This window comes from Gastrolobium bilobum, unplaced genomic scaffold, assembly GCF_033153095.1.
Source record: "Gastrolobium bilobum isolate Gb01-03AN ecotype WA unplaced genomic scaffold, APGP_CSIRO_Gbil_v1 utg2530, whole genome shotgun sequence".
Lineage (NCBI taxonomy): Eukaryota > Viridiplantae > Streptophyta > Magnoliopsida > Fabales > Fabaceae > Gastrolobium > Gastrolobium bilobum.
This window is the reverse complement of record NW_026899712.1, coordinates 437,402-462,395: the sequence shown is the minus strand read 5'-3', so window position 1 is coordinate 462,395 and position 24,994 is coordinate 437,402. Positions and strand designations below refer to the sequence as shown.

The following is a 24,994-nucleotide window of genomic DNA, read 5'->3' as shown; positions in this document are numbered from 1 at the left end:
TTTATTTATGCATTATTTAATATTATTTATTTATATTATTTATTTATAAGAACGAAACATTAGGTTATATTTGTTTTAACGTTATAATATTTGTGTGTGAATTATTTGTTATGTTAAAATTAAAATTTTGAACTATGTTAAATTATTTTTATTTTAATAACTTAGATTTTAGGTCTCTTAGGTAATAGGTTATGTTTTTTTTTCTTCCCTTAGTCCATGTTTTTATAATCTTATATTAATTTATATAGACGTAAATATAATATAATTTTTTCTATAAATAGATCCATGGAGCATCAAGACTCGCCCTAGAGTGTGATCGACCCAGGTCCCTCCGACCGTTCTCTCTTGACATTGCAGGAGAAACACATCTCCACGCATGTCTGGAACACGTTGGAGGACGCAGATGTCCAGGATCATGTGCTTAATGTTAGACATGCTGCCATACACAATCACACAGATATACCATAGGACATCCAGCCGTTCTTGAGGCAGGCTGGGTTTTATCACATTGCGCGTCTGCGTAACCACGAGATTAGTATACGATTATTGTAATGTCATGATTATAGTTTTGTGTGTGTTAAATTTTAATGAAATATTACTATGCACACATTCCATATTCCTATGGATAAGGTTATGATCACCTTATAGGATATACACCATCTGTTGGGTTTGCCCATGGATGGGGAGGTTATATGTGGCAGCGCTGGAGGCCATCCTTTTAGACAGATGATTATAGAGTTATTAGGAGTTGAGCCAGTGCGGTAGCGAGATTTCCATAAAAACTAGTTATCCCGCAACTTTCTTCGAGAGAGAGTTTTCAGCATTACGCGGAGCACGCGAGCACTATTATTGGCCACATGAGATACACGTGTGCTTTGATCATGCACATCCTGGGAGGGGATGTTGTTTGTCGAGACTGCATCCAGCTTTGTGCCGACACCCTATTTATTATTTCTCGATGATTTCCAACGGACTAGTACTTTTTCTTGGGGTTCGACCGTACTTGCATCCTTAAACAAGGAGTTGTGAGGGGTCACAGACCCGAGATGATCCGACATGGGAGGATGGGCTGTGTTACTACAATTATGGGCATGGATGTGTTTCCCGACGATTTCTCCTGGCCTCTTCGATATGGCTGACCTAGATGTGATATACGGAGCCAAGCATCTTATTTTAGGGTTTAGTTGTTATTGCTACCTGTATAGTTTGTATGTTTTATAAATTGTTAATAGTGTTTGGTTCTTTCTTCAGATTTAATGTGTATACAACGCGAATGATCGTTTACCTTCACATCAGACGTTATCATCACCACATTGACGTTATGGCCAGACGCTGAATTCAATGAAGGTCGTATCATGGATTCCCTACACATCGGCCTACAACTGACGAGTCCCGCAGATGGTTAGTTGTATGTCCATTCATACACTACCAGATTGTAGTGTACCAGCAGCCAGATAGAGTTCTCCGGCAGTTTGGTTTACGACAGCTGATCCCTAGTGATCCCATCTTTTGTTTTGAGCTGTTGACCGTCACCCTTACCGGTAATGGTGATGTGGATTGAAGAGATTGTCACAGTCTCTACATTGCGCAGTGGCATTTGAGGGATGCCCTCGTTGTTCAGGGTGTTCGGCCAGACACATCAGATGACCATATATCGGTAAATAGTGATTACATTCAGTGGTATTTCCAGCATACTCGTCGGTGGATGACCCAGAGATCGGCGATCCATTCATATGTGGTATGAATTTGGTTTGGGTGTTATTTCTTTTTTAATTGTTAAAAACGCTGATTTAGATTTAACATTTTTGACTGATTTATGAAACGCAGAGTGATCATATGGAGACGGTTGTCCACGTGTCATCAGATGAGGCGCGAGATACGTTCTTCTTTGGTCAGATTTACCAAGAGGCAGTTCGAGCTCTAGCCGCATTCGATGAGTTTGGTAGGTTGACAGACCCTGGTGATCCTGGATCATCGCCTACCGTTGTTCAGACAGTTGAGCCTCCCTGTCCCGAGAGTCGTAGCCAGCGTGCTCGCCACGAGGAATTACCTCTACATTTTCAGACTCCACCAGTTGAAGATCGGCCTGTGATTTTGCAGACTCTCCATCCCCGTCCCGTGGGCATGTTTTATGCACCGGGGTACCCATCTGGGCCATCGCAGCAGTATTGGTGGCCACCACAGTATGTGCAAGGCACATCCAGTAGTGATTAGCCGGGATTCCCACCATCGCAGTATCCCCCTTGGTTTTCAACCCAATCCATGCCGCAGCAAGGATTTTCGCCACAGACATATCATCCATTTCCAGGCCAGAGTAATGGACAGTTGATGCTGCAGGAGGGATTTCCCGCACAGATGCCACACGTGTTTCCAGGCTAGTCTAGTTCACAGCCGGATCATAGTCTTGACGATTTCATAGAGGATTACAGGCCATAATTTTATGCCCCTGTCATGGCCACACTGCAGGCTTACTCAACTAGTTTCATCCAGTCACCACATTCAGGTCCTACGGGGGTGATTTCGCAAGAGGGTATTGTGGGAGTTATGGAGAGTGTTTACGATGTGGACGGTGATTCTTCTAAGGATGGAGGTGATGACGGTGATGGCATCAGGAGGAGCCCTGCTAGGGAGGCCAGGGTTCACTATGGGTTGTCACCATATAAGCATGAGATGTCACATTGCGCGGGCTATCACCAGTCTAGGAGAGAACGCTAAGTTCTTATTATTGTAGGGGTTTTGTTATATGATGTATATCCCAGTACTCAGGACTTATGTTCATATTTATGCAGTTTGCTTATGTTAATTTGTTTATAATTATGTTTCGCTATGTTAATTTGTTCTAGCTGTAATTTGTTTAATATTTTTAACCGGCATAGTCTACAAGGAAGATAATACAAACAAAATACCTCAAAAACAAGCATCGATTTAATAACGTAGGGTTGAAATAGTTTACAAACAACATTTCCAATTTATAGGTTTCACTGGGCTTGCTGGCGCTGTAACCTCCCTGTCTCGAGCCGGTTCAATTAACATGCATATGATACAAACAGAAACAGCGGAAGACTAAACTTACGAAAATACGAGCTAACTTTTTCTTTTTTCTAGTTTATTTCTTATTCGGCGGAGACGAAAATCGGGCAGAGTAACCTCTGAAAATCGGACAACTGAGAATTTTCCAATCTCACTCTCAAGAGTTCCTGATAGATAGTTTATACAGCATATAAATTCAGAAGTACCAGACATCCAAATATAATCACATACCCATCCATGGGCGCATGCATAACTTGGCTCTGTGCCACTATGTCTAACAGCATACATATTTCAGCACATGCACATATCGGAATACACAAATGTACATGCATCATATATGAACACATATACAAAACATATACAGACCATATACTGTATAATGGATCAAACATCATGATCACAAAATGAATAGAACACTATACAACAATACATATTCTCCAAAAATACATCTAAAATAAATAGTAGCATCCAGCTACCCAGAACTCCATATCCTCGTACTAGTACCTCTAGCCACGGGTAGTGTCCTTGTCCCATGAGGGCTCTTCAATTAACTGTTTTCCTGAAATCATATCCCTAAATGGGGTTAGAGACGAATCTCTAGTAAGCTCCAGGTTTATAGAGAACTCTTCATACCCTGGCTCACTTCCTGCATGACAGTCAGATACATAATATACAAAACATCATATATCATACTATACTGAACATATCTCGTATAACATATCATATAATCAAATATCATAACTAAACAAAGCATATACACAAATCTTATCAGAGATGTACGCAGTCATTCCCAAGGGATGACCCCAAGCGGAAATCAACGCACGTAACAAATATCATATACAAAAATCATCACAATAATCACATCAGAACAAAACATATCATATCCGAGATGTACGTAGTCATTCCCAAGGGATGACCCCAAGCAGAAATCAACATACATGTTTCTAAGGGAGGACCCCAAGCGGAACCAAAAACATATTAGAGATGTACACTATCAGTCCAGAGGGATGACCCCAAGCAGACATTAGTGCACATAGGATCAATGGCCAAAGATCATCACATAACAGAGTGTGCACAATCAATGTCAAGGGAGGACCCCAAGCGGACATCAGTGCACATAGGATCAATGGCCAAAGATAATCACATAACAAAGTGTACACAATCAATCCCAAGGGAGGACCCCAAGCGGACATCAGTGCACATGTTCCCAAGGGAGGACCCCAAGCGAAACTCAACATATAGCAGATATATACACAGTCAGTCCCAAGGGAGGACCCAAGCGGACATCAGTGCATAAACAAATCAATGTCCAGAGATCATTACAGAAATCATATCGAAACATATCAAAGTAAACACATCAAAACATATCAAATTAAACACATCAAAACATATCATATCACATCATCATATAGCTCTATATGAATGCATCTATATCATATATCTCATACATATCATACAACTTGACCACAGTCCGTACATTATGGCGAAACACAAAGTAGGAGCGAACCCCACAAACATAGAGCTTACCTCTTGGAGCTTTACAATTTGCGTACTTGTCGCGCAAGTTACTTATATATCTCCAACGGAAGTTCAAACCCTCTCAATCCCTAGGAACACCTAGAGAAAGAATCCAAAACAAAAATCAATAAAATGCTACCATGCCGTGATTTTTACATAAGGCGTACATTTTATCGCTTACTTTCGTTTCTTTACGGTTTTTTTTGCCAATCTTATGCCAATACACAAGTCAAGACCATTTTATCATTGTTAAAGTTCCCTAAATTAATTAAGTATCCACATGAGAATTTTTAACAAAATTCATGCCATTTTTCTTCCTAAGATCGTGGGTACACATAAAGGGAACTAAGATTTCATTCAACAATCTTAAAGCCATTTCCCCTTCTTTAACTCATCAATTTCATACATTGAAAAACAACACATTTTATTAAAATAAAATGTAACTAAATCTACCCCTACATCACCCTCTAGGCCGAAATCCAAGAGGGAGAAACCAAGGGTTTTCTCTTCTTTTTCATACAATTTTCTTCACTTAGTAATTACTCACATATACATATGCCTATATAGATATATCTCTACAAGGTATCCAACTAAATTTTTGAACATCAAATCCCTCCAAGGTCCCACAAGACCGAAACATAGGGGACATAATTCATAGGATTTTTCCCACATTAGCATTCTTACTAATTCATCAAATTTCCATTTACTCCAACACATTACACCTTTCCAATACATAAGATAAAATTTTTGCACATCACACCCTAATTACTATCCCAAGGCCGAGACATGAGGAGCACAACACCATGGGATTTTTCCAATTTCACACATATACAAATGCTTATTTTACATTCCTATATCCCAACAAAATCAATAATCCATCATCAATTTAAATTTAAACTCAAGGTCTTTCCCACCAAAACATATTCTAATTTTTTTCAAACTTATTACCTCTAATCACTTATGCAAAACCTAGAGAGCAACCTCCAAGCAAAGCTCCATCAAAATTTCAATTTCCCTTCTTTGATGAATAGTGATTCGAATTGGGGAAAGGGAAAAACTTTCTCCACAAGCAAAATCAGCTCAAACTAAGTGGTGGAATGGATTCACCATGATCTCTACTTAAACTTTCATATATGGCACTTTGTGTTTTGGTGGCTAGATGAGTGAGAAAGAGAGGAGAGAGAGAGAGAAAAAAAAAACCCTAACCCCTCCCCACAACCATGAAGCCTCGGGTGAGAGAAAATGAAGTCGACAGTGGCGGGAGCAAATGGAGAAGAATTTAAAGGATTTTACGTTATGTAAAGTTAAGTTACTTTAACTGGATAACAACGTATCTATCTACACACCTCCATTCAATACCAAACTTTACCCAATGAACTAGAATATTTTTCTAGTCATATTTCTAATTTTACTTTCACTTTTCGGGTAACTTTGCTTACCCGAATTTTTACCCCTTAACTGTCATTTTAACTCATTTTTCACCAAAAGTGACTTTATTTCTTTTACTTCTAATTATTCTTCCATATTAAATCCACAACTACTAGTGAGGGTTATTATAGGCGCGATGGACAACGACGTTTGCCATGGCCAACAACCCTACAATAACCACATCTTGCGCGAGTAGTTGATCCTTCATGCGAGTCCATTTTATCATGGATACGTGTACTTCGTGGCCTTCTTTTTTATGTCTCATTGACACATCCGGGAGTATAGTTGGTCCTTTGATGGGTGGTATGAAATCTTCATTGCCAATTAGGTACCATTGTCCAGAATATACCTAACATTGAAATGCAGCACTATATGTTGGATCAATGTACTGCAATAGGTCATGGTTTGTTGATGTGCCTGTTGCAATGACATGAATACATAGGTACCTAAAAGCAGTGAACTCACCACACTGTCATAAGATGTTACCCAGTGTGTTGTATCCTTTTGTTGGTTCTCAACATATGAACGCCAGAGTACTTTGGCGAAACGATTACCTCTGTCTATCTCTTCCCGGGCCTCCTGGCCATGTGTCAAGAAGTATTGATTTAGCCTGGCGTATGTGATCCGAACCAATGGCGTGATAGGTAGGTTTCTGGCACCTTTAAGGACCTTATTAATGCACTCTGATAGATTTGTGATCATGTGCCCAAACCTTCTTCCCTCAGCATCATAAGTGATACTCCACTTCTCCTTGGGAATTCGATCAATCCATGATGCAATATGTGGGCTTGATTCTTTAAATTTTTCTAACACAACATCAAAATCTAATTGCGAGGTAGAATAACCTGCTCATACCAACAAAAATATTAACTATAATCCTAACATCTTAACACTGATACCAACAACATCCATAACTAGAAATGCATACCTAACTTCTTCAATTGCTTCTTCAACATGACATTTTTGAACTTATGATTGAAATTACTCGCCACATGTCAAAGGAAAAACACATGGTAAGCTTTGGGTGGTTGCCACCCTAGCTCAACATTGTTAACTGTCAAGATACCAATATGTCGAGTAGAAATAAGACATATTCCGTGTTTTTGAGCCACATGAATCTGTACCAAAGCCAAAAACCACAACAAATTATCAATATCTCCCGAGAAACAATAGCGAATGCAATTGGCAAGACATAATTGTTGCCATCAACTACGATAGAAATCAATAGCGTTCCCCAGTATTTCTCATACAAATGTGTCCCATCAATATGGATTACATGCTTACAATAATTAAAGGCATCACAACACTGTTTGAATGTTCAAAATACCCTTTTGAACACCTCTTGCGATCCATCGAAACGACCATCAATGAAATGATCATTCAAGTCCAGTTTATAAGCAGACCCTCGAGAAAACAGCAACATGTAATCCAACTACCTTGGCAGGAACGCGTATGACTCATCTCAATCCCTAAAAGTCCTCACAATTGCCTTGTGCTTTGCCTTCTATGCCTTCCTGTATGATATATGAAATCCAAGAATTGATGCAATCCTTTCCTGGATTAGACCAATTTTAATACTGGCTCCTCCTTTATCATTTCTGCATTTTGTCAAACAATAATGTATTAGCAAACATTCTGAATATTATTATAAATACAAAGGCTATTTGACTTTCCAATTATCAATGAACAAATGAAATTTTAGTCTAGTTGTTTGTGATCTTGAGAAAGTGATTGACTAAAACATGTGTGGATGTTGTTCCATGTGCCTATAAATCCTTCACTGCCACCCTTTTTAAGATATGCCCTCATCACTCCATAACCATTACACTAATATCCGTGTAATGGCTTATTTGCTACCAAAACGGTACAGTATCCTCCCATGTTTAATCCCATATGCATGTCGTTACTAATAGTTTTTTGAACTAAACTAAAACCCCACTAAATAAACTCACATGCCACTGGTGATGGGTCATGCGTTCTGACAATGCCCAGTAAAGGAATCAATTGACACAATGCACTAGATGGCTCCCTTTCAAAATCACCATCAACGTCTGTATCCGATAACTCACTGTCAAGAACAAGACCTTCGTCCACCTCTTCCTCGAAATTGTCTATCCGCCACGTAGAATCATACATGTCATGGGCAGGAATCACACCTGAAGGCATTGTTAGTGGGGGTTATGATGGTGAGGGTGATGGTGGTGGAGGATGACACATGCATATCTTCAGGATTGACTAATGGCTCCCTATTAATGTCGAACGAGTAACTGCAAGGGAGGGAATGTTGACTGTTTACTTGTCTACCAGTGTTTAGTTTCGCATACAATTCGATCTTGAGGACTCTACATGTTGTCGAAATGCGTCTACTACTAACTCTACATCTTCATCCTCGACAACCTCCACAGCAACCCACTGCACCGGGTTACCAGAGGCTTATTTAGCAATCAATCGAGAGAGGGATTGACCCCGTTGTAATGACAACTTCTTGTATATTATTTTCTTCAGGTCATTATATTTGCATTGGGGGCTCATGCGGAATATTTTCGTATCTCCTTCAAACACTTGATCATTCAGTTCAAAATATCTCCTCCCATTGTAATATAAAATGGAGATTACATCATTGCTACTCTCACTCGTTATGTCATCAAATATGAAATACAAAATACAAGAAACAAGAAGAAGAAAGCGGAGTTTTTTAAAAAAAAAATGTAGCAGATTTACAAATTGAAAGTGAGGGGTGGAGGGGGTATAAATAACACTGAGTTCGCTATTACATTTAGCGAACTATAACTGTCAGCAGCAAACTCCCAAGGTGCTACCACTTGGTACCTAGTTCGCTGCAGGGCCAAGCGAACAAGGTGAGATGCTGCCACATGGCACATATATAGTTCGCTGGCTCATCCAGCGAACTAGCAGGGAGCTGCCACATGGCATCTAGTTCGCTGGCCCTTGCAGCCAACTAGGTCTGATGCTGCCACATGTCCTACCAACTTGTCAGAGGTAAGGGCATTTATTGCAACCTAGTTCGCTACTTCTAATAGCGAATTTGAAGTCCACCAGAAACGTGTCACATCAGCAAACCAAGTTCGCTGCCCAATGTAGCGAACTTGGACTCGTGGCATATTGGAAAATAACACTGTTCGCGTGACAATTGGGTAAATAAGCCAGTGAACAGTGACATTTTGGGCATTGTTCCTAAGTATTAATTCGCACTCTACCTACTTAGAGAATCATTACCCTACTTTCTTTCCTTTCTTTTCCATCTTGATAAAGTCTCCACCTTACTCCCTTAGCCTTAACCTGAGCATGAGGTAACTTCATTATTTTTACATCCATCCATAGGTCTCTACTTATTTATTTATTTTTTTGATATATTACAATCGATTCATTGTTTCGCGACTAGTCCGATTCAGGGCGGGTGCTGGAATTAATGCTTTAAACTCCTTCCAAAGACGATACTGGGAAGGATCAAACACATGCTCTCATCTCCGACCTGTTTAGTTCCCTGGTGCCAACTGAGCTACCATTATTTGGTATATGTCTCTACTTATGGTTTTAGCGGTTTAACCGACATATTCATTGAACTTCACAATTAACTAAAGGGTTTTATATTTGCTACACCGGTTTTATACTTGCTACACCAAACATTAACTTTGCAGTTGAGACAATGGGAATGTGAGGACCCTACTTTTTTTTTTCTCTTTCCTCATCCCACTTTCTCTCTCTTTTTTATTGTCTTAGCTGCAAAGTTACTGTTTGATGCAACAACATAAGAAGTATAAAAGCGTTAGCTAAATCATCTAATACTTCGATTTTGTTTTATTTATCTCATCGTTGATTATAAGGGTGTTTAGGGAGTCTCAATTTCCCTTGAGAAGTATAGACGGAGGCACTTTGACTAAGGCTATTAGTCCTTGCTATTCTCTTCCAATCAATAACAAAAGAGAACTATGTTAAAGCGACAGCCTTTAAGCAACAGTCAAACTTGAATTGCCAGCTTAAGCGTATAATTTGCTAGTTTACTGTCAGCCTCACTTCTAACCCCGCCACTTTGTAGAGATTTGAAGAGATAAATTCCAAAGTTTCAAAAAAATCTATATTGGACTTTTCCATTATATTTACCAATTACCAGTAGTCTTTGCAGGAACACAGCCCATTTTTAAAAAGGTGAAACCGGTTGCAATCTCTATCAATAATCTCCTTATTAAATTCCCTTGATATCATCTTGATTGCAACATGACAATCGCTACATATCCTCAAGTTCTTTACAATCCGTATTGTGGTACCCGGGCTTGTCCTGAGGAAGCAATATGCAATTGCCAGCTTTTCACTATGAAGAGATAATGCAAACTCCTTTCCTTCCTCATCCAAATCAAGCAATACCTCACTTGTGTTACCTATATAACCATTCTTTTTTAACCTCTTCATAATCTCATCAAGCATCCTATGTATATCTTGGGTTTCGGGATGAGAATCATCCCCTACAAAAAAACTCATGAAGAACACCATCTATCTCAACCAAACTACAACCTGGAACTTTCTTGATGCCACTGACATCCATAAGATCTCTTCAAATGCCTCACTTCCCCCCACCGTCCCAGCTTTGCATACACGTTAGAAAGAAGCACGTAGGTACTACTATTTGTGGGATCCAACTCAAGAAATTTCTTTATTGACATGACATCTCACAAGTTTCAATGTCACCATGCATCCTAGCACCACTAAGCAGAGCTCCCCATATCATCACGTCAGGTTCCAAAAGCATAGATTTCACCACATTCCAAGCATCCTCAATACAACCAGCTCTGCTGTATAGGTCTACCATGCAACCATAATGTTGTATCAGAGGACTAACATCATAATCTTCCATCATCCTCTTGAAATATCGGTTTCCTTCACTAACCAAACCTCCATGTACACAAGCACAAAGAACACCCACAAATGTCACAGCATTAGGCCTCACCCCATCATTTATCGTCTTTGTAAATAGTTCAAGACATTCCTCTGAAAGTCCATGCATGGCCAGGGCAGCGATCATGGCACTCCAAGCCATTACATCCTTTTGAAGACCAATACCATGAAATATGCATTTGGCCCTTTCAATGTTTCCACATTTGGCATACATGTCTATCGACGAAGTCCCTAATATGTATATTTCATAGTATTGGTCTTCATTTGGCATACATGTCTATCAACGAAGTCCCTTTCAATGTTTCCACGTTTCATCTAAAGTTCGCTATTCCAAATACTAGATTTTGACAAACACAAACACTTTAAACAATATTCTTAATATCAATATTCTTTACCGTTCTTAATATCAGCTTTCCATAACGAATTCAACATTCTAAATATTACTTTTTTTTTATTCTCCTTCACCCGTCCCCTGGCTAAGGCAATCTCATTTCAAAAATATAATTAAAAAATGTAAACCAAATCACCCCAATCAAATTCTAGGTTGTTTGTGCTTAGTATATACTAGTATTTTAAAAACTAAATTCATAAAAAATAAAAGATTGTAAAATAATACAAGGGAAGGAGGGGAAGAGAGGGACACAGACAGCAGAAGTTGTCAAGTTTCACGAATTGATATACAAACAGTTGAATAACAAATCTACGTCCAATCAAATCAAATTTATAACCGATGACGCAGCAAATGGAGGGTTTCTCGTGGCAAAGTGCAACGGAATCACAATTCTATAGCGTAAAAAATTGGGTTTACCGCGAGGGAATCACAACTCGTAGCATGATCAGAATGTGTGGGGTTTGGTCTGTTTGGAGCTAGGAGACAGGAACAAGATAACTATCGGGCTAGGGATGATATTGCCAGATTCGTAGGTCAAGAAATGCAATACGATGATGAATAATAGCTTATCCGGTTCACAATTAAAGTCAAAATCAAACAGTTTTTGAATTAGTCAAATCAAACTCATTTAGTCAATTCAAACCAGTTCTTCATTTTAGTTCGAACCATGTACTCGAATCAAACCAATCTTAATGTTAGGAACGGAACGGTTGGATTCTCAGGTTTGTCCGAACCCGCTCCATTTCATGGCCCCTTAATAAGTATTGTTCAGGCACTATTTCAGTGGTAGAACCTTTCCAAACCCTTGCATGTTCCAGTACCCGGAATATAAAGTCTTGAAGTAAACTTTCAGCTGTCTAAATAATGCATTAGTTCGTGTTCATGTAGTAATATTTAATTTTATAGGCCTCGAACGGTCCCAAGTTTGCAGCAGCCATATTGTACTTCTACCGTTCTACGTGCTTATCCACAGTGGACTAAGAGGTAGACAAGTCAATGATGCGAATCAGGAGCTTTCGGTCGAAAACTTTGCCCTGCATAATAACGGTGAATCTAGCATTAAATCCTACGTACTGTGATTACCATCGACAATAAGAGCAATTTTATACCACATTGGAAGAGGAAAAACTCAAAAGCACATCTCTCACTGTAAAAGTAAAGGGTAACAAAAAAAAAAAACGCCATGCCAACATATAAGATGCATGAACTACATCTAAATTTTTAGGACAACTTCTCCAATAATCACTATAAAACTTCAAGAGAGCATAAAGTTGGTTTCCAAATTAAACGCAAGAATACTGAAACAACCAGTAACAAGTCAATTAACAACACAGATAAAAGAGAGTCAACAATAATTATGCCTAATGCAGAATGCCTCTCGACAGAGATTTATATTTTCAGTCTTCCTCTTCACCCTCATTCTCAGCAATGTTGAAGTATCTCAACTCATAGACATTCCGTTCCTTGTTGGAGGCAATCACCCGAAGCCAATCCCTCACATTGTGTTTTTTCAAGTACTTCTTGGTTAAGTATTTGAGATACCTGAAAAAGGGAACGAATAGGAAAGATAATCAAGTGAAGGAAATCAAAAAACCGGAGGAGAAAAGTCTTATTCCCACAGAAAATTGAGCTACGAATAAACAAATTTAATGTCAATGACATGTGAAGGTTCAAACTGCTACTAATAAAAGACATTAAAGCAGGTAAATTAAGCAAGGGCCACCATCCAGTTCAGTAACTGCTCCGAATCACAAGATTAATAACTTTCACTAAAATAAAGGTATATGAGGCAACAGTGGGGAATTTTAGAACATGAAGATTCACACGAGTCATAATTTATTAGATGTTAATTACAAAAACATAAGTTGACAATCACAATGCATGAAAACTGGTGCTGACTAGCATTTCCCTACTTTCCTCTCGCAATAATTGAAGCTTATAGTGAGACAAGGACAGACAATTCCTTTTGTGAACTCCAAGGTCAGATTTTCAAGATACAAGCATACGACCCCCATACAGCAACAACTAGTCTTTCTTCTTAGTTGAGAAGATAACTAAACAGCACATGAATATATATTTACTTATTTTTATTTTGAAACAAACTTAACAACTTAATAAGCAATCTAACAAGTCAAAACATAAAGAAAAAAAAAACACATTTTGAATCGACCATGATGAAGTAGAACTAGTGTACAACTAAACGAAGCATATTCCACCATGATCACTGTATTTAATCTTATGCCTCTAAGCCATTCCCATAATACGAAATTGCTTAAGATATAAGAATGTGTCAAACAATTCAGTAGTAAGCCCAATTCCCAATGACAGGAAGCTTTAACCAATGCTTCCTAACAAATTTTGTTATCAAGCTGATCTAAGTGCTGAATCCCAGTAACAGATAACTAGATCTACTCTCTTCGGAGTTCGAATATCTCAGTTAACAGAACAAAACGATTAATTGATAATGAATAACCAACCACATGGGAAATAAACGCCATTGGTGAAAGAAGAAGACGGTACCGTTTAGAGAAGTTGCTGTCGGAGGTGACGGTGATCTTACTCTTTTCCCGAGTGACGGTAACGGAATCACCGAGTGCACCGGCCTTGCCGCCAACTTTAATCCTCTCCTGAAGGAACTTCTCAAGGGAAGCTATGTCCATTATCTTATCCTCCACCGGCTTCGCGCAATCGATCACGAAGCTCGCCCCCTTCTTCTTCCCCTTCGTTCCGCTCATTTTCGCGCCTCTCTCTCTCTCTCTCTCTCTCTCTCTACCTCAACTCAATCACCACAGACACACAGCTCATAATATAAACTAGGGTTTCCTTCCATCTATAAAAACGCCAACAACTGCTGCCGTTTTACCCGTTTATTATGGTTCGAAGTATTTGGGCCAAATATATTTTGGTCTGGGCCTAAGCCCATGAAAAGAGACCCATTTTGTAAATGTATTGTCTCTAATGCCTTCCCGTTACGCCGCGACAAAGAGGAGATGGTGAAAGCCCTGCCCGTCCTTCCATGCTCCTCAAATATATATATATATATATATATATATAGAGGCAGGATCTTTTGACACCGGTGTCAAATTTAAAGTTTGACACCTCATCTAAGAGCCGTTAGATCAAAAAATATCAACGACTTTGATTTGTAAGCATGTGACACCATTGATCTTTTTTGATCTAATGGCTCTTAGATGAGGTGTCAAACTTCAAATTTGACACCGGTGTCAAAGGATCCTATCATATATATATGATAGGATCATTTGACACCGGTGTCAAATTTGAAGTTTGACACCTTATCTGAGAGTCGTTAGATCAAAAAAGATCAACGACTCTGATTTGTAAGCATGTGATACCATTGATCTTTTTTTATCTAACGACTCTCAGATAAAGTGTCAAACTTTAAATTTAACACCAGTGTCAAAGGATCCTACCTCATATATATATATATATATATATATATATATATATATAGGATTTTATTAATCTCATGTTAAAGGAAATAAGTTATCTCATGTCATAGAGACAAATTTATGGGTCCCATTATCTGAAAAATAAAAAGAAAAGAAAAGAAAAAGGTGGCACAGTTATCGAAGGGTGTGTGGGAGAGAAATTTATCACATGTAGCATGAGAGTAGTATTTCCCATATATATATATATATATATGAGGTAGGATCATTTGAAACCAGTGTCAAATTTGAAATTTGACACTTCATCTGATAGCTGTTAAATAAAAAAAGATCAATGATGTCATATGCTTACAAATCAGAGTCGTTGATCTTTTTTTATCTAACGACTCTCAGATGAGGTGTCAAACTTCATATTTGACACTAGTGTCAAATGATCCTACCTATATATATATATATATATATATATATATATATATATATATATATATATATATAGGGAAAACATTTTCTCCTACTAGTGACTCATAGTATAAGTGGGGTCTACAAAATAGTGGAGAGAAAAAAAAAATTCAAGGTGAGACCCACTTATGCTATAAGTCACTAGTAGGAGAAAAATTTTCTCCTTTAAAAGAAGAAAATATTTTTCCATATATATATGGGTTCGCTTTTTCTACAATCAATGTAGATAACTTATCTACATTGAACCCAAAACGACGTCTTTTTGAGGCGGAAATGAAGGTATTTTTGTAATTATAATTTATTTCAGGGTTATAATAGTTTTTTCAATTATAATTTTTTAATTTTTCAACCCAAAACAACGTCATTTTGAGAGCGAATGTAAATAACTTATCTATGTTCACTTTAGAAACATTAAAGCATATATATATATATATATATATATATATATATATATATATATATATTCAATTTGGTGATGTTATAATTCTGTATTTGAAGTTATCGCATAGTGAAGTTGGAGGATCATATTAAACATGAGTTTGGCATAAACAAGAAATGTTATATTTTTAGTACATTTTTATATTTCAAGATAAGTTGAGCCGAGCTTTGGTCTTAAAAGGAAAATGTTAAGCCTGTGTTTAAATATGTCAGAATGACCAAGCCTGTGACATGTTATAAATATAATTAACGACTTGACTTATTAAAAAAAAACCTGGTTTAGTTTTTTTAAAGAAAATAATAAAATAAAAATTTATCCAAACAGAATATACAATCAACAACACTAGTAATTCCATAAATATTCATAAATTCAATGTATATGCAAACAACATAATATAAAATAAAATAATTCAAAAAGTTTGTTTAACCAATAAAATGAGGTAAAATGGATTGAGGAGAAAAAGAGGGTCATTACTAGTATAAAAATAAAAAATAAAAAAATTAATATACTAGGCCAGCCTGAGAGACTTTAAGGCCGAGCTTTTGAATTAGACCCTGAGATTTTTTTTACAAATTCAAGCCTGATTTCAACAACCAATTTAGACATGTAAGCTTAGGCCTTCACGAGCCGATCCAAAGGCCCCCCTCATTCGTTTACCCCATCTATCCACAACTCAATTACTAAGGGTGTCAATAAAGGTTATCACATGCGGGTCGACCCCGTGACACGTCACAAAAATTTGTGTTCGGGTTGACCCGTAAAAATATCTGTGTCATGATAGTGTTGAGAAAAATGACACGCAAAAAATTCGTGTTGTGTCACATGTCAACAGGCAAACCCGCATGTGACCCGTATTTTTAAGTTATTTACGATTTTGTCCAATTATGTATAGGTGGGTGAACTAGCGCCAGCACGTTACATCTTAAGGGTAATTATGTAATGTCATATATTTTATTATTTTCCACACCCATAAAGTCACCAAGACTTGAAAAACACAAACATTACTAGGGTTTATTTTCTTACCTCTTTCTCATTTCACACGCAGCTGCTCACTCCTGCTTCAAGCTATCTTCAAGCTTCGTTAGGGTTCAACTGGTTTTCGCAGGAGCAGCCATTCAAGCTTCGTTTGAGAAGCTTTTTCTTTTTTTATCTTCGTTGAACAAGAAGTTGCATCACTGGTTCACTTTTTCTTTAATTTAGAAGTTATCGACTTTTTTCCTTTCTCATTTTAAAGATTTTGTTTGTCCTTTAACATTGTGTCCTTTTTTCACCTCAGATCTGAGCAAAAAAGGGGTCGAAGGGACCTAAATTTGTGCCAAGTCCAAATCTAATTATCCTTCGCTGAAATTTTGCCAACAATGTTTTCTCTGTATGTGTTTTCACTTTTGCTGAGGTAATCCATTTATATATTACTCATATAATCTGATTTTCTCTGTTTTTGTTTTGTTTTTTATGCTTAAATTTGTGTTTGCGATTTGTTGTTCTTTACTTTACTTTTGATCCTTTCTCCTACATCCAACCATCAACCCCTATTTTCTTCCTTCTCGCTAGTCCACCTAAATCCAACCATCAACCCCTCTTCACCGATAACGAACACCACCGACAGCCCAATTTTATTTTATTTATTATTATTTATTTTTCAAACCCATTTCATCCACAATGAACCATCTTCGTTCAATTTCCCGAACTGCCTCTATATAACCAATGAATAGAATACTTTAAACATAATAACAATGTGAGATAGATAAATAATTAAGTATCTAAAATCAAGACTTGGGCAATAATGCAGTTCAAAACTTCTGTCCATGTGAGCCTTCACCAATTTCACAGCAAATACATTTTTAGTAAAAAAAATATTAAAACAACAACCATTGTTGGGTGAAGTGGGCAAAGAGGATTTAGACCTTGGTAAAGTCCTACCTTCAAAGCTTAACTATATATCTTAAATAACAGGAAATAGAGTCTCTGATTGATTTATGTTTTTCGAAACCGTTTTTAAGTTTTAAAAACAACAAAACAAAAAAAGTTGTTTGGAAAAAGTGTTTTCACTATATTTGTTTTCAAAACACCATTTGGTTTTTTGTTTTAAAAACTGAAAAATGAAAACAACTAATAGATGTTTTCAAAAGTTGTTCTTTTGTTTTTTTTTGTGCGGTGGCATTCCTGTAAATATAGGGTTTCATTAATGGCATTTTCGTAATTAAATCGATTTTTTTATTTTAAATTATTTTACGGTGGCAATCTTTTAAATATGAGGATTCAATAATGGCATTTATGTAAATAACTACAACTTCTTTATAACTTCAAAACTAACCATATTCTAACAAGTTTTATTGTTTTTTTTACTCTAAAATCAATTTTCAAAATTTATCCTCAAAACAGTTTTTAAAAACAAAAAAACAAAAACACCTTCAAACACACCCAGAATCTCTAGATTACTTTTAGTAATGACCAACAGCAGAAAATAAATAGCCAATAAACAATAAACCATTCAGCGAAAATTTTAACATTCTTCAAAGTTTTTATTGCTTGTATTACTAGTTAGACATTAAATCATAACAGTGATACACCTTTTTTTCAACCACTTTCATTATCTTCAATTCAAATAACACTACAAATTGATGAAGAATGGATTTTTCTATCAGAGTCTGCCCAAACATATTAAATCATTAAGAATTGTTTTAGCCCATTGAAATGATTTTAAGACACAGTAAACATGGTCAAATTTTAGATTACACAGGCAAAAAACAAATAGGTTGTATTAGTTGTGGCCTCCTACGAACAAAGTATTTGTTCCTTTAATAAAAGAACGAGTAATTTCAAATTTGAGAGTTTGTTGAATACTCAATTGCTACATGGTCTATTTACAAAAGACGTGGAAGGTTCAATTTTGTAATTGTAAATAATAAATTGAAGGCGTTTAAAATAAAATCATTTGGTTGAAGTGAAGTTCTTTCATATAGTTACAAGTAGTACAATTTCATACGAAAATTTCTTGGACTAAATCTCACAAATTGATTAATGATCAATCAGTTGTTTTACCTTTGTCTTCCTTTTAACATATTGTCTAAGCTAGCAAATTTATTTGTTGCAGATGGAAATTCAATCAGAAAATAACACACCTCAGTTGGATGAGAATGTTCAGGATAAAAGTACAACCGATTTGGCTGAGACAAAGAAGCCACCAAGAAAAAAGAAGAAGCTAACATCTGCAATTTAGGCTCACTTTGAGTGTATTGCACCAAAGATGGATGGTGGAAAACCTCGATGCAAATGCATATATTGTGGACAAATTTACCAAGCTTATAGTAGACATTAGGGGTGTTCATCAACCGATCCAAACCGATTCAAACCGCGGTGACCGAACCGAAAAACCAAAAACCAAATAAATCGAAAACCGAAAAAAAACCGCAAATTTTAATTGGATTGGATGGGTTGATGAAAACCGATCCAATCCAAACCGATCCAATATATTAATTCTCTTCTACTTACTTGGGTCTTTCCCCAATCATAGCCCAAAAATTTCTAAACCCAAGACCCATTAGGTATCAACTAAACCCAAGAAAAAATCTAGTCACATCTCATCAATAAAATTTTATCTTCGTAGAGCTTCATATCTCATTGCCAAAAAAAATCTATATTATAGTTTACTAATGCTTTTGTATTTAAAAAATAATAATTTACAAAGCCAATATATACAAAAGATGTTATTTGCATAATAATCATGAAATAAATTTTAGGATTTTCAAAAAACCGAAAACCGATCCAATCCAAACCGAAAAAAATTTGGATTGGATCGGATCAGATTTGAAAAAAAACAAACAGAATGGATGATTATATGATCAAACCGAAGGGATTGGATCAGATGATTTTTGCTTCCAAAACCGATCCAATCCAGACCGCGAACACCCCTAGTAAACATGGACGAGTAATTTTAAACGTCACTTAAAATCATGTGTAAAACGAGACAGTCGTGATATTGGGCAGATGATTCTTTCAAATCAAGGTAATAATTCTCTAAGTTTAATTTCTAAATTTGACCATGATAAATTTAGAGAGATATTAGTAGCTCTTATTGTGAAGCGTGATTTGCCTTTTATATTTAGTGAGTGGCCAGAAGTTAGGGAATTATTTCTGCATTTGCATGGGGACTTAAACATTGTGACTCGAAACACTATAAGGACATATTGTCTTAAGCTGTATAAGAGGGAGAAAGAAAGATTGCTTGACAAGTTGAAGGAAAATTCAAGCAGTTTAACATCAGATTTATGGACTTCCATAAATACTGATGGATATATATGCTTGACAGCTCATTTTGTTGACAAAAATTGGCATCTCCATAAAAGAGTTTTAAATTTTAGTTATATGCCACCACCTCATAATGGCATATCATTGGCTGAAAAAATTCACACTTTTTTGAAAGATTGGGGTTTAGAGAAGAAGATAATTTCAATTACATTGCATAATGCTTCTCCTAATAATGTATATGTTGACATATTGAGAGATCAATTGAATTTAGGAGATGGACTAATGTGTAATGGTTAATTCTTTCACCTATGTTGTTCTGCCCATATCCTGAATTTGATTGTTCAAGAAGACTAGAAAGGGATTGACGACTTAGTTGTTATAGTTCGAGAAAGTGTCAAGTATGTTAAAGGTTCACAAGGAAGAAAAGAAAAAAAATTGAGTAGGTTGCGCATGGGCACCTTGACTCTAAAAGAGATTTGAGACAAGATGTCCTAACTAGATGGAACTCTACTTTTCTCATGCTAGATTTTGTACTCTACTACAAACATGCTCTTATGCACCTTGAGTTGAGTGATTCCAACTACGTGCATTGTCCATCTAGAGACGAATGGGATAGACTTGAAAATATCAACAAGTTCTTGGCCGTATTTTATGATATCACATGTGTCTTCTATGGAACCAAATATCCAACCGCTAATCTATACTTTCCTTTAGTATTTACAATATATTTGACTTTAATGGATGGGCTGAATAGTGAGGATCCTTACATTAGTAGTTTGGCAGCCAACATGTTCACTAAATTTCAGAAGTATTGGACTAATTTTAATATGATTTTGGCTATAACTGTCATTTTGGATCCTGGATATAAGATGCATTTCGTTGAATGGTGTTATACAAAGCTATATGGTTGCGATGGTATCAAAGAAGCAACGAAGGTCAAGAACAATTTGTTTTCTCTGTTTAATGAGTATCCACATGGTGGATCTAAAAGCTTATCTTCAAGTGGTTCAACGGGAGCTTCATCAAGCAATGTAAGAGATTATGGGTAGGCTTGGAAATAATGAGCCAACCCATCATAACCAGGCTAAAATGAGCCGAGTTGGGTTAGGAAAAATGAGTTAGTAACTCGAGTCAGCCCGACTCATTTCTGCTCGAAAAAAACCGAGCCAACCCACGGGTCAAACGGGTTGGCTCGCGGGTTATGGATTTTTTTATATAAAAGTATAAAAATTAATGAAGGTAAAGTGGAATGCTAAAACCTAAAATTTCAATTCCAAAGACCCAAACGAAAATACCATGCAGCAGCCAATAAGTCCAAAATCGTACATTAAGGACCTTTTTTATAGTATGTGTGACAGTGTGAATATGGTGGCAACTGCCAATAAGTCCAAGTCCAAATACAAAATTTTCTATGGTTTATCTGTATAATGTCTTTGTATTGAATAAATTAATAATTTAGGAAAAAAATATAGAAGTTATAGCATCAATGGAATTTTTTTTTCCATTTTTTCGAGCCAACCCGCGAGCCGACTCTAACTCGACTCGGGTTGGGTTGAGTTTTCCGGCTCGTTTATTTTTCGAGCCAACCCTAACCCGACTCATTTTTTCGGGTTGAACACGGATTGAGCCGGGTTGGCCCATTTTGCCAACCCTAATGGTGGGACCAAAGCACCCCATGAAACTTCATATTCTGCTATAACTAAACATGTCTTGAGTGTAAGTTTATTTACTTATTGTAGTCTTAGATTTGTTGTCATTCTACTAATTAGCATCTACTAATTTATTTATATAAATATTAATATATGTGTTGAATATGTTGTTAGGAATTTGACTCTTTTAATGAAGTGATTGTGTGCCCAAAGACACAACTTGAACTTTATTTAGAGGACCCAAGGATTGATAGGAATTCTGATTTGGATGTAATGTCATATTGGAGGGCTAATCAGTATAGGTATCTAGAGGTTGCAACAATGGCTATGGATGAATTTGGAATACCTATTTCTAGTGTTGCTTCAGAAAGTGCTTTTAGTGTTGGGGGAAGAGTACTTGACCAATATAGAAGTACACTCAAATCTAACATAGTGGAAGCTGTAATGTGCACAAGAGATTGGCTATTTGGAGGTCAAGGTATTTTTATACATTATTTGTTCAATTTGTTGTATATCCAATCATGTAATTATTATTGAATAATTTACCAAACTTGTGTGTTACTATCTAATTCACTTTTTTTATGCTAGAGCATGCAACTTTCTTGGAGGACTTAACAAAAAATGCCATGGAGGAAATGGCCACAGAATCAAACAAAAATTCAACTCCTTGTGAAACTAATAGTTTCCCAATAGCTCAATATTGATAGTAGAATGTACTTATTTGTCTTTGCACTTTTGTAAGTTATGTGCAGCTTTTGATTAGCTATGTGTTGTCTTTGGAACAATATTAGTTTTGTTCAATACTGGTTGTGATGATTTATTTGGAAAATTTGATGGTGTTGCTTTGGAAATGTGAATATATTCACTTTTGTGATGTTGGAGATCTATATTCTCTTGCTAGCACATAGCTTGATGAAATTTAATGCCCAGTAATGTGATTAATTGATGCGTTAGTGTTGTGCTGCCTTATAAATTTGCATTTATGGATGTAATTGTGCTTTTCGTGTAGTGTCAACTCGTAAAAAAGGTGATTTGTGTTGTGCAAAAAATTTATAAAATTCAATTTGTGTGTTATTCTTGTTGTGTCGTGTCAACCCACAAATTTTACAGGTCATGTTCGTGTTGAAAATTCTGACACGAATAAAAATTCGTGTCGCATTAGTGTTGACGTATTCATATCGTGTCAAATTCATATCATATCAACACGAATTGAGATCTCTATCAATCACCACAGACCCAGAGCTCACAATATAAACTAGGGTTTCCTTCCAAGTTCCATCTATAAAAAAACAACTGCTGCCGTTTTACCCGTTTATTCTGGTTCCAAGTCTTTTTTTTTTTAGTAACTGGTTAGAAGTCTTTGGGTCATAGATATTTCGGTCTGGGCCGAAGCCCAACAAAAGAGACCCAGTTTTGTAAATGTCGTGTCTCTAATCTGTTACAGTTACGCCGCGACAAAGAAAAGATGGAAGAAGACCTGCACGTCGTTCCATGCTCATCCCTCGCCGTTGAGTGTATCATTCGCATAGGAACGGTAATGTCGTTTACTCTAGCTTGCTTCTTATTCTTCTTCTCCATTTGCGAAATCAGAGACGGTGAAGATGAAATGAAACTGTGAATTGTTTCTTTAGGCCGGTGCAATCTGGGGTTTGTGTGTTGGTCCCTACGACGCTCGTCAACAAGGTAAATTTCTGTTATACATCGAGACTCTTAATTTCTATTATGATTGTGAATTCCTAACTCGTAACCATCGTTTTATGTATGCAGGTCTTACAGGCCTTGCCCAGGCTTCTTTTGTGGTAAAGTGTTTTTTGTTTAGTCGATCGAATTCATAGATGTTGTTAGGGTTCTCTGTTGCTGATGATTTAATTTGGGTTGCCATAGGCAAAATCAGCTCGCAATTTTGGGATTCGATGCGGTAATTAAACTATAGATAAGATAAGATGATGTTTGAGCTGTGCAATCATGTTTTGTAACATTAACGTTAATTGATTTGGGGTTTTAGGACTTGTAGCTGGACTTTACAGCATTACACGATGTGGAATTCAGAGTTACAGGAAGCAGAATGATTGGGTTAGTTGGTTCATTCTCTCTTATTTATACTTTTTTAACTAGTCCAGAAAATAAGTGAAATTGACTTTGTGATTGTGCAGGTAAGGTAGTCATTCTTCCAACAATTTTGGACCTGTGATGAAGCTTGGACTCTGTTCTTTAAAGATAATGTCAGAAAATATAATTTCTGCTTCTACCAAGGCAATAGAATAAATATATTTTTTTCAGCTTTTAAAGATTTATCATTCTCTCCTCACTGATCACTGATCAGTGATGGCTCGTTATGGTCTCGGTTATACTGTTTTGTGGCCAAATTCATTTTACCAGAGAACGAACTTCATGTGATCAGTGGTTTTGGCCAAATGATGTGCTTAATGCAAAATAATATAGCATATTTGTATGACTGTGCTGGAACATAACCTATACATTGTAGTTTTCCTGCCAACTTTGGCGTTGATCATTTTATTTTTGACAGTACCAAGCATGTTTGTTGGAACAATCATCTGCACTAGATTTATGTTGATGTGCACTATATTTATGTATCTACATGGTTGCGTGTGTAGGCTCTTAACAAAGATGATTAACTGCAACATGAACATAGCTCAATAAGTTGCTAAAAACTACTTTTAAATTTCTTTTTAATTAACTTCCCCAACAGGTAAATGGTTTGATTGCGGGTGCTGTAGCAGGTGGAGCTGTTGCTGCTAGGTCTCGAAGTTGGAAGCAGGTTATTGGGATGGCTGGATTGGTTTCTGCCTTCTGTGCTGCAGCTGACTATTCCTAGGTTGCGATTGACAAGCTAACAGAACAGAAAAACACTTCCTTTTCTGTTTTGTTCTCTTTTGTGTTGAACCTTTTTTAGTGAAACCTAAATGTATGACTATTTACCCTCATGTCTTGTTCTGCGCTATTTTTAAAACACACCAACATAAAATAGAACTTATCTTTGATCCGTGCTGTTGTAACACATCTATCAAATACTATCTTAAAAGTGCATTTGTTAGAAGGACTGACTGAAAGAACACGTCAACAAGCAAATTGTTTGTTATTTGGCATTTTTGAATATCTTATATTTAGCTATTTACAGCTTATATCTGTGTTTAGATTAATCTTAATTTTGGTTCTCTTTGTAGTTGTTTTCAAAAAAAAGTTTTAAAAAAATCATCGTTATTCTCAGAGTAATAGAAGTATCATTCATTTCAAATAATTTTTTGAATTCGACCTTTAAATCGTAGTTTGTATGTGCTTACACTCAGCGTTAGCACTATTGTTTCGTGGTCATTGAGAAAAAAATATTATAATATATTTTCGGTTCTTATGTCTGACATTTATTTTCAATTTGTTCTTTATATAATTTTTTTTTTTAATTTAGTAGTCTTCATATGTATATTTGATTTCAATTTGGTGATGTTATAATTCTGCATTTAAAGTTATGGCATGGTGATGTTTGAGGATCATATCA

General features: G+C 36.4%; 4 protein-coding genes across 5 annotated transcripts; 2 read left to right on the top strand and 2 right to left on the bottom strand.

Annotated features, from left to right (window-relative positions):
* The first annotated feature begins 1,466 nt into the window (after positions 1–1,466).
* On the top strand, positions 1,467–2,237 carry LOC133292854 (uncharacterized). Its single transcript, XM_061491332.1, has 2 exons — positions 1,467–1,738; positions 1,828–2,237. The coding sequence occupies exons 1-2, from the start codon at positions 1,706–1,708 to the stop codon at positions 2,212–2,214; spliced, it is 420 nt and encodes a 139-aa protein (XP_061347316.1). The 5' UTR covers positions 1,467–1,705; the 3' UTR covers positions 2,215–2,237.
* A 7,864-nt stretch (positions 2,238–10,101) lies between these two features.
* Positions 10,102–11,158, bottom strand: LOC133292874 (pentatricopeptide repeat-containing protein At3g62890). The gene is given in 4 exon segments (XM_061491360.1): positions 10,102–10,467; positions 10,469–10,537; positions 10,539–10,658; positions 10,661–11,158. Coding segments are annotated over 4 exon segments (1,053 nt in total).
* A 1,246-nt stretch (positions 11,159–12,404) lies between these two features.
* On the bottom strand, positions 12,405–14,089 carry LOC133292828 (large ribosomal subunit protein eL22z-like). Its single transcript, XM_061491283.1, has 2 exons — positions 13,799–14,089; positions 12,405–12,820 (listed from the first exon to the last, which is right to left on the bottom strand). Exons 1-2 carry the CDS (start codon positions 14,011–14,013, stop codon positions 12,676–12,678), a joined length of 360 nt encoding a protein of 119 aa, XP_061347267.1. The 5' UTR covers positions 14,014–14,089; the 3' UTR covers positions 12,405–12,675.
* Positions 14,090–22,888: 8,799 nt separating this feature from the next.
* On the top strand, positions 22,889–24,580 carry LOC133292845 (outer envelope pore protein 16-4, chloroplastic). Of its 2 annotated transcripts, none has more exons than XM_061491313.1 (6): positions 22,889–23,014; positions 23,112–23,163; positions 23,248–23,279; positions 23,365–23,398; positions 23,486–23,553; positions 24,222–24,580. In XM_061491313.1, exons 1-6 carry the CDS (start codon positions 22,946–22,948, stop codon positions 24,333–24,335), a joined length of 369 nt encoding a protein of 122 aa, XP_061347297.1. In that variant the 5' UTR covers positions 22,889–22,945; the 3' UTR covers positions 24,336–24,580. The 2 variants fall into 2 exon arrangements, with proteins under 2 accessions (XP_061347297.1, XP_061347296.1); XM_061491312.1 differs by having other exon boundaries at positions 24,191–24,580.
* The last annotated feature ends 414 nt before the right edge of the window (positions 24,581–24,994 follow it).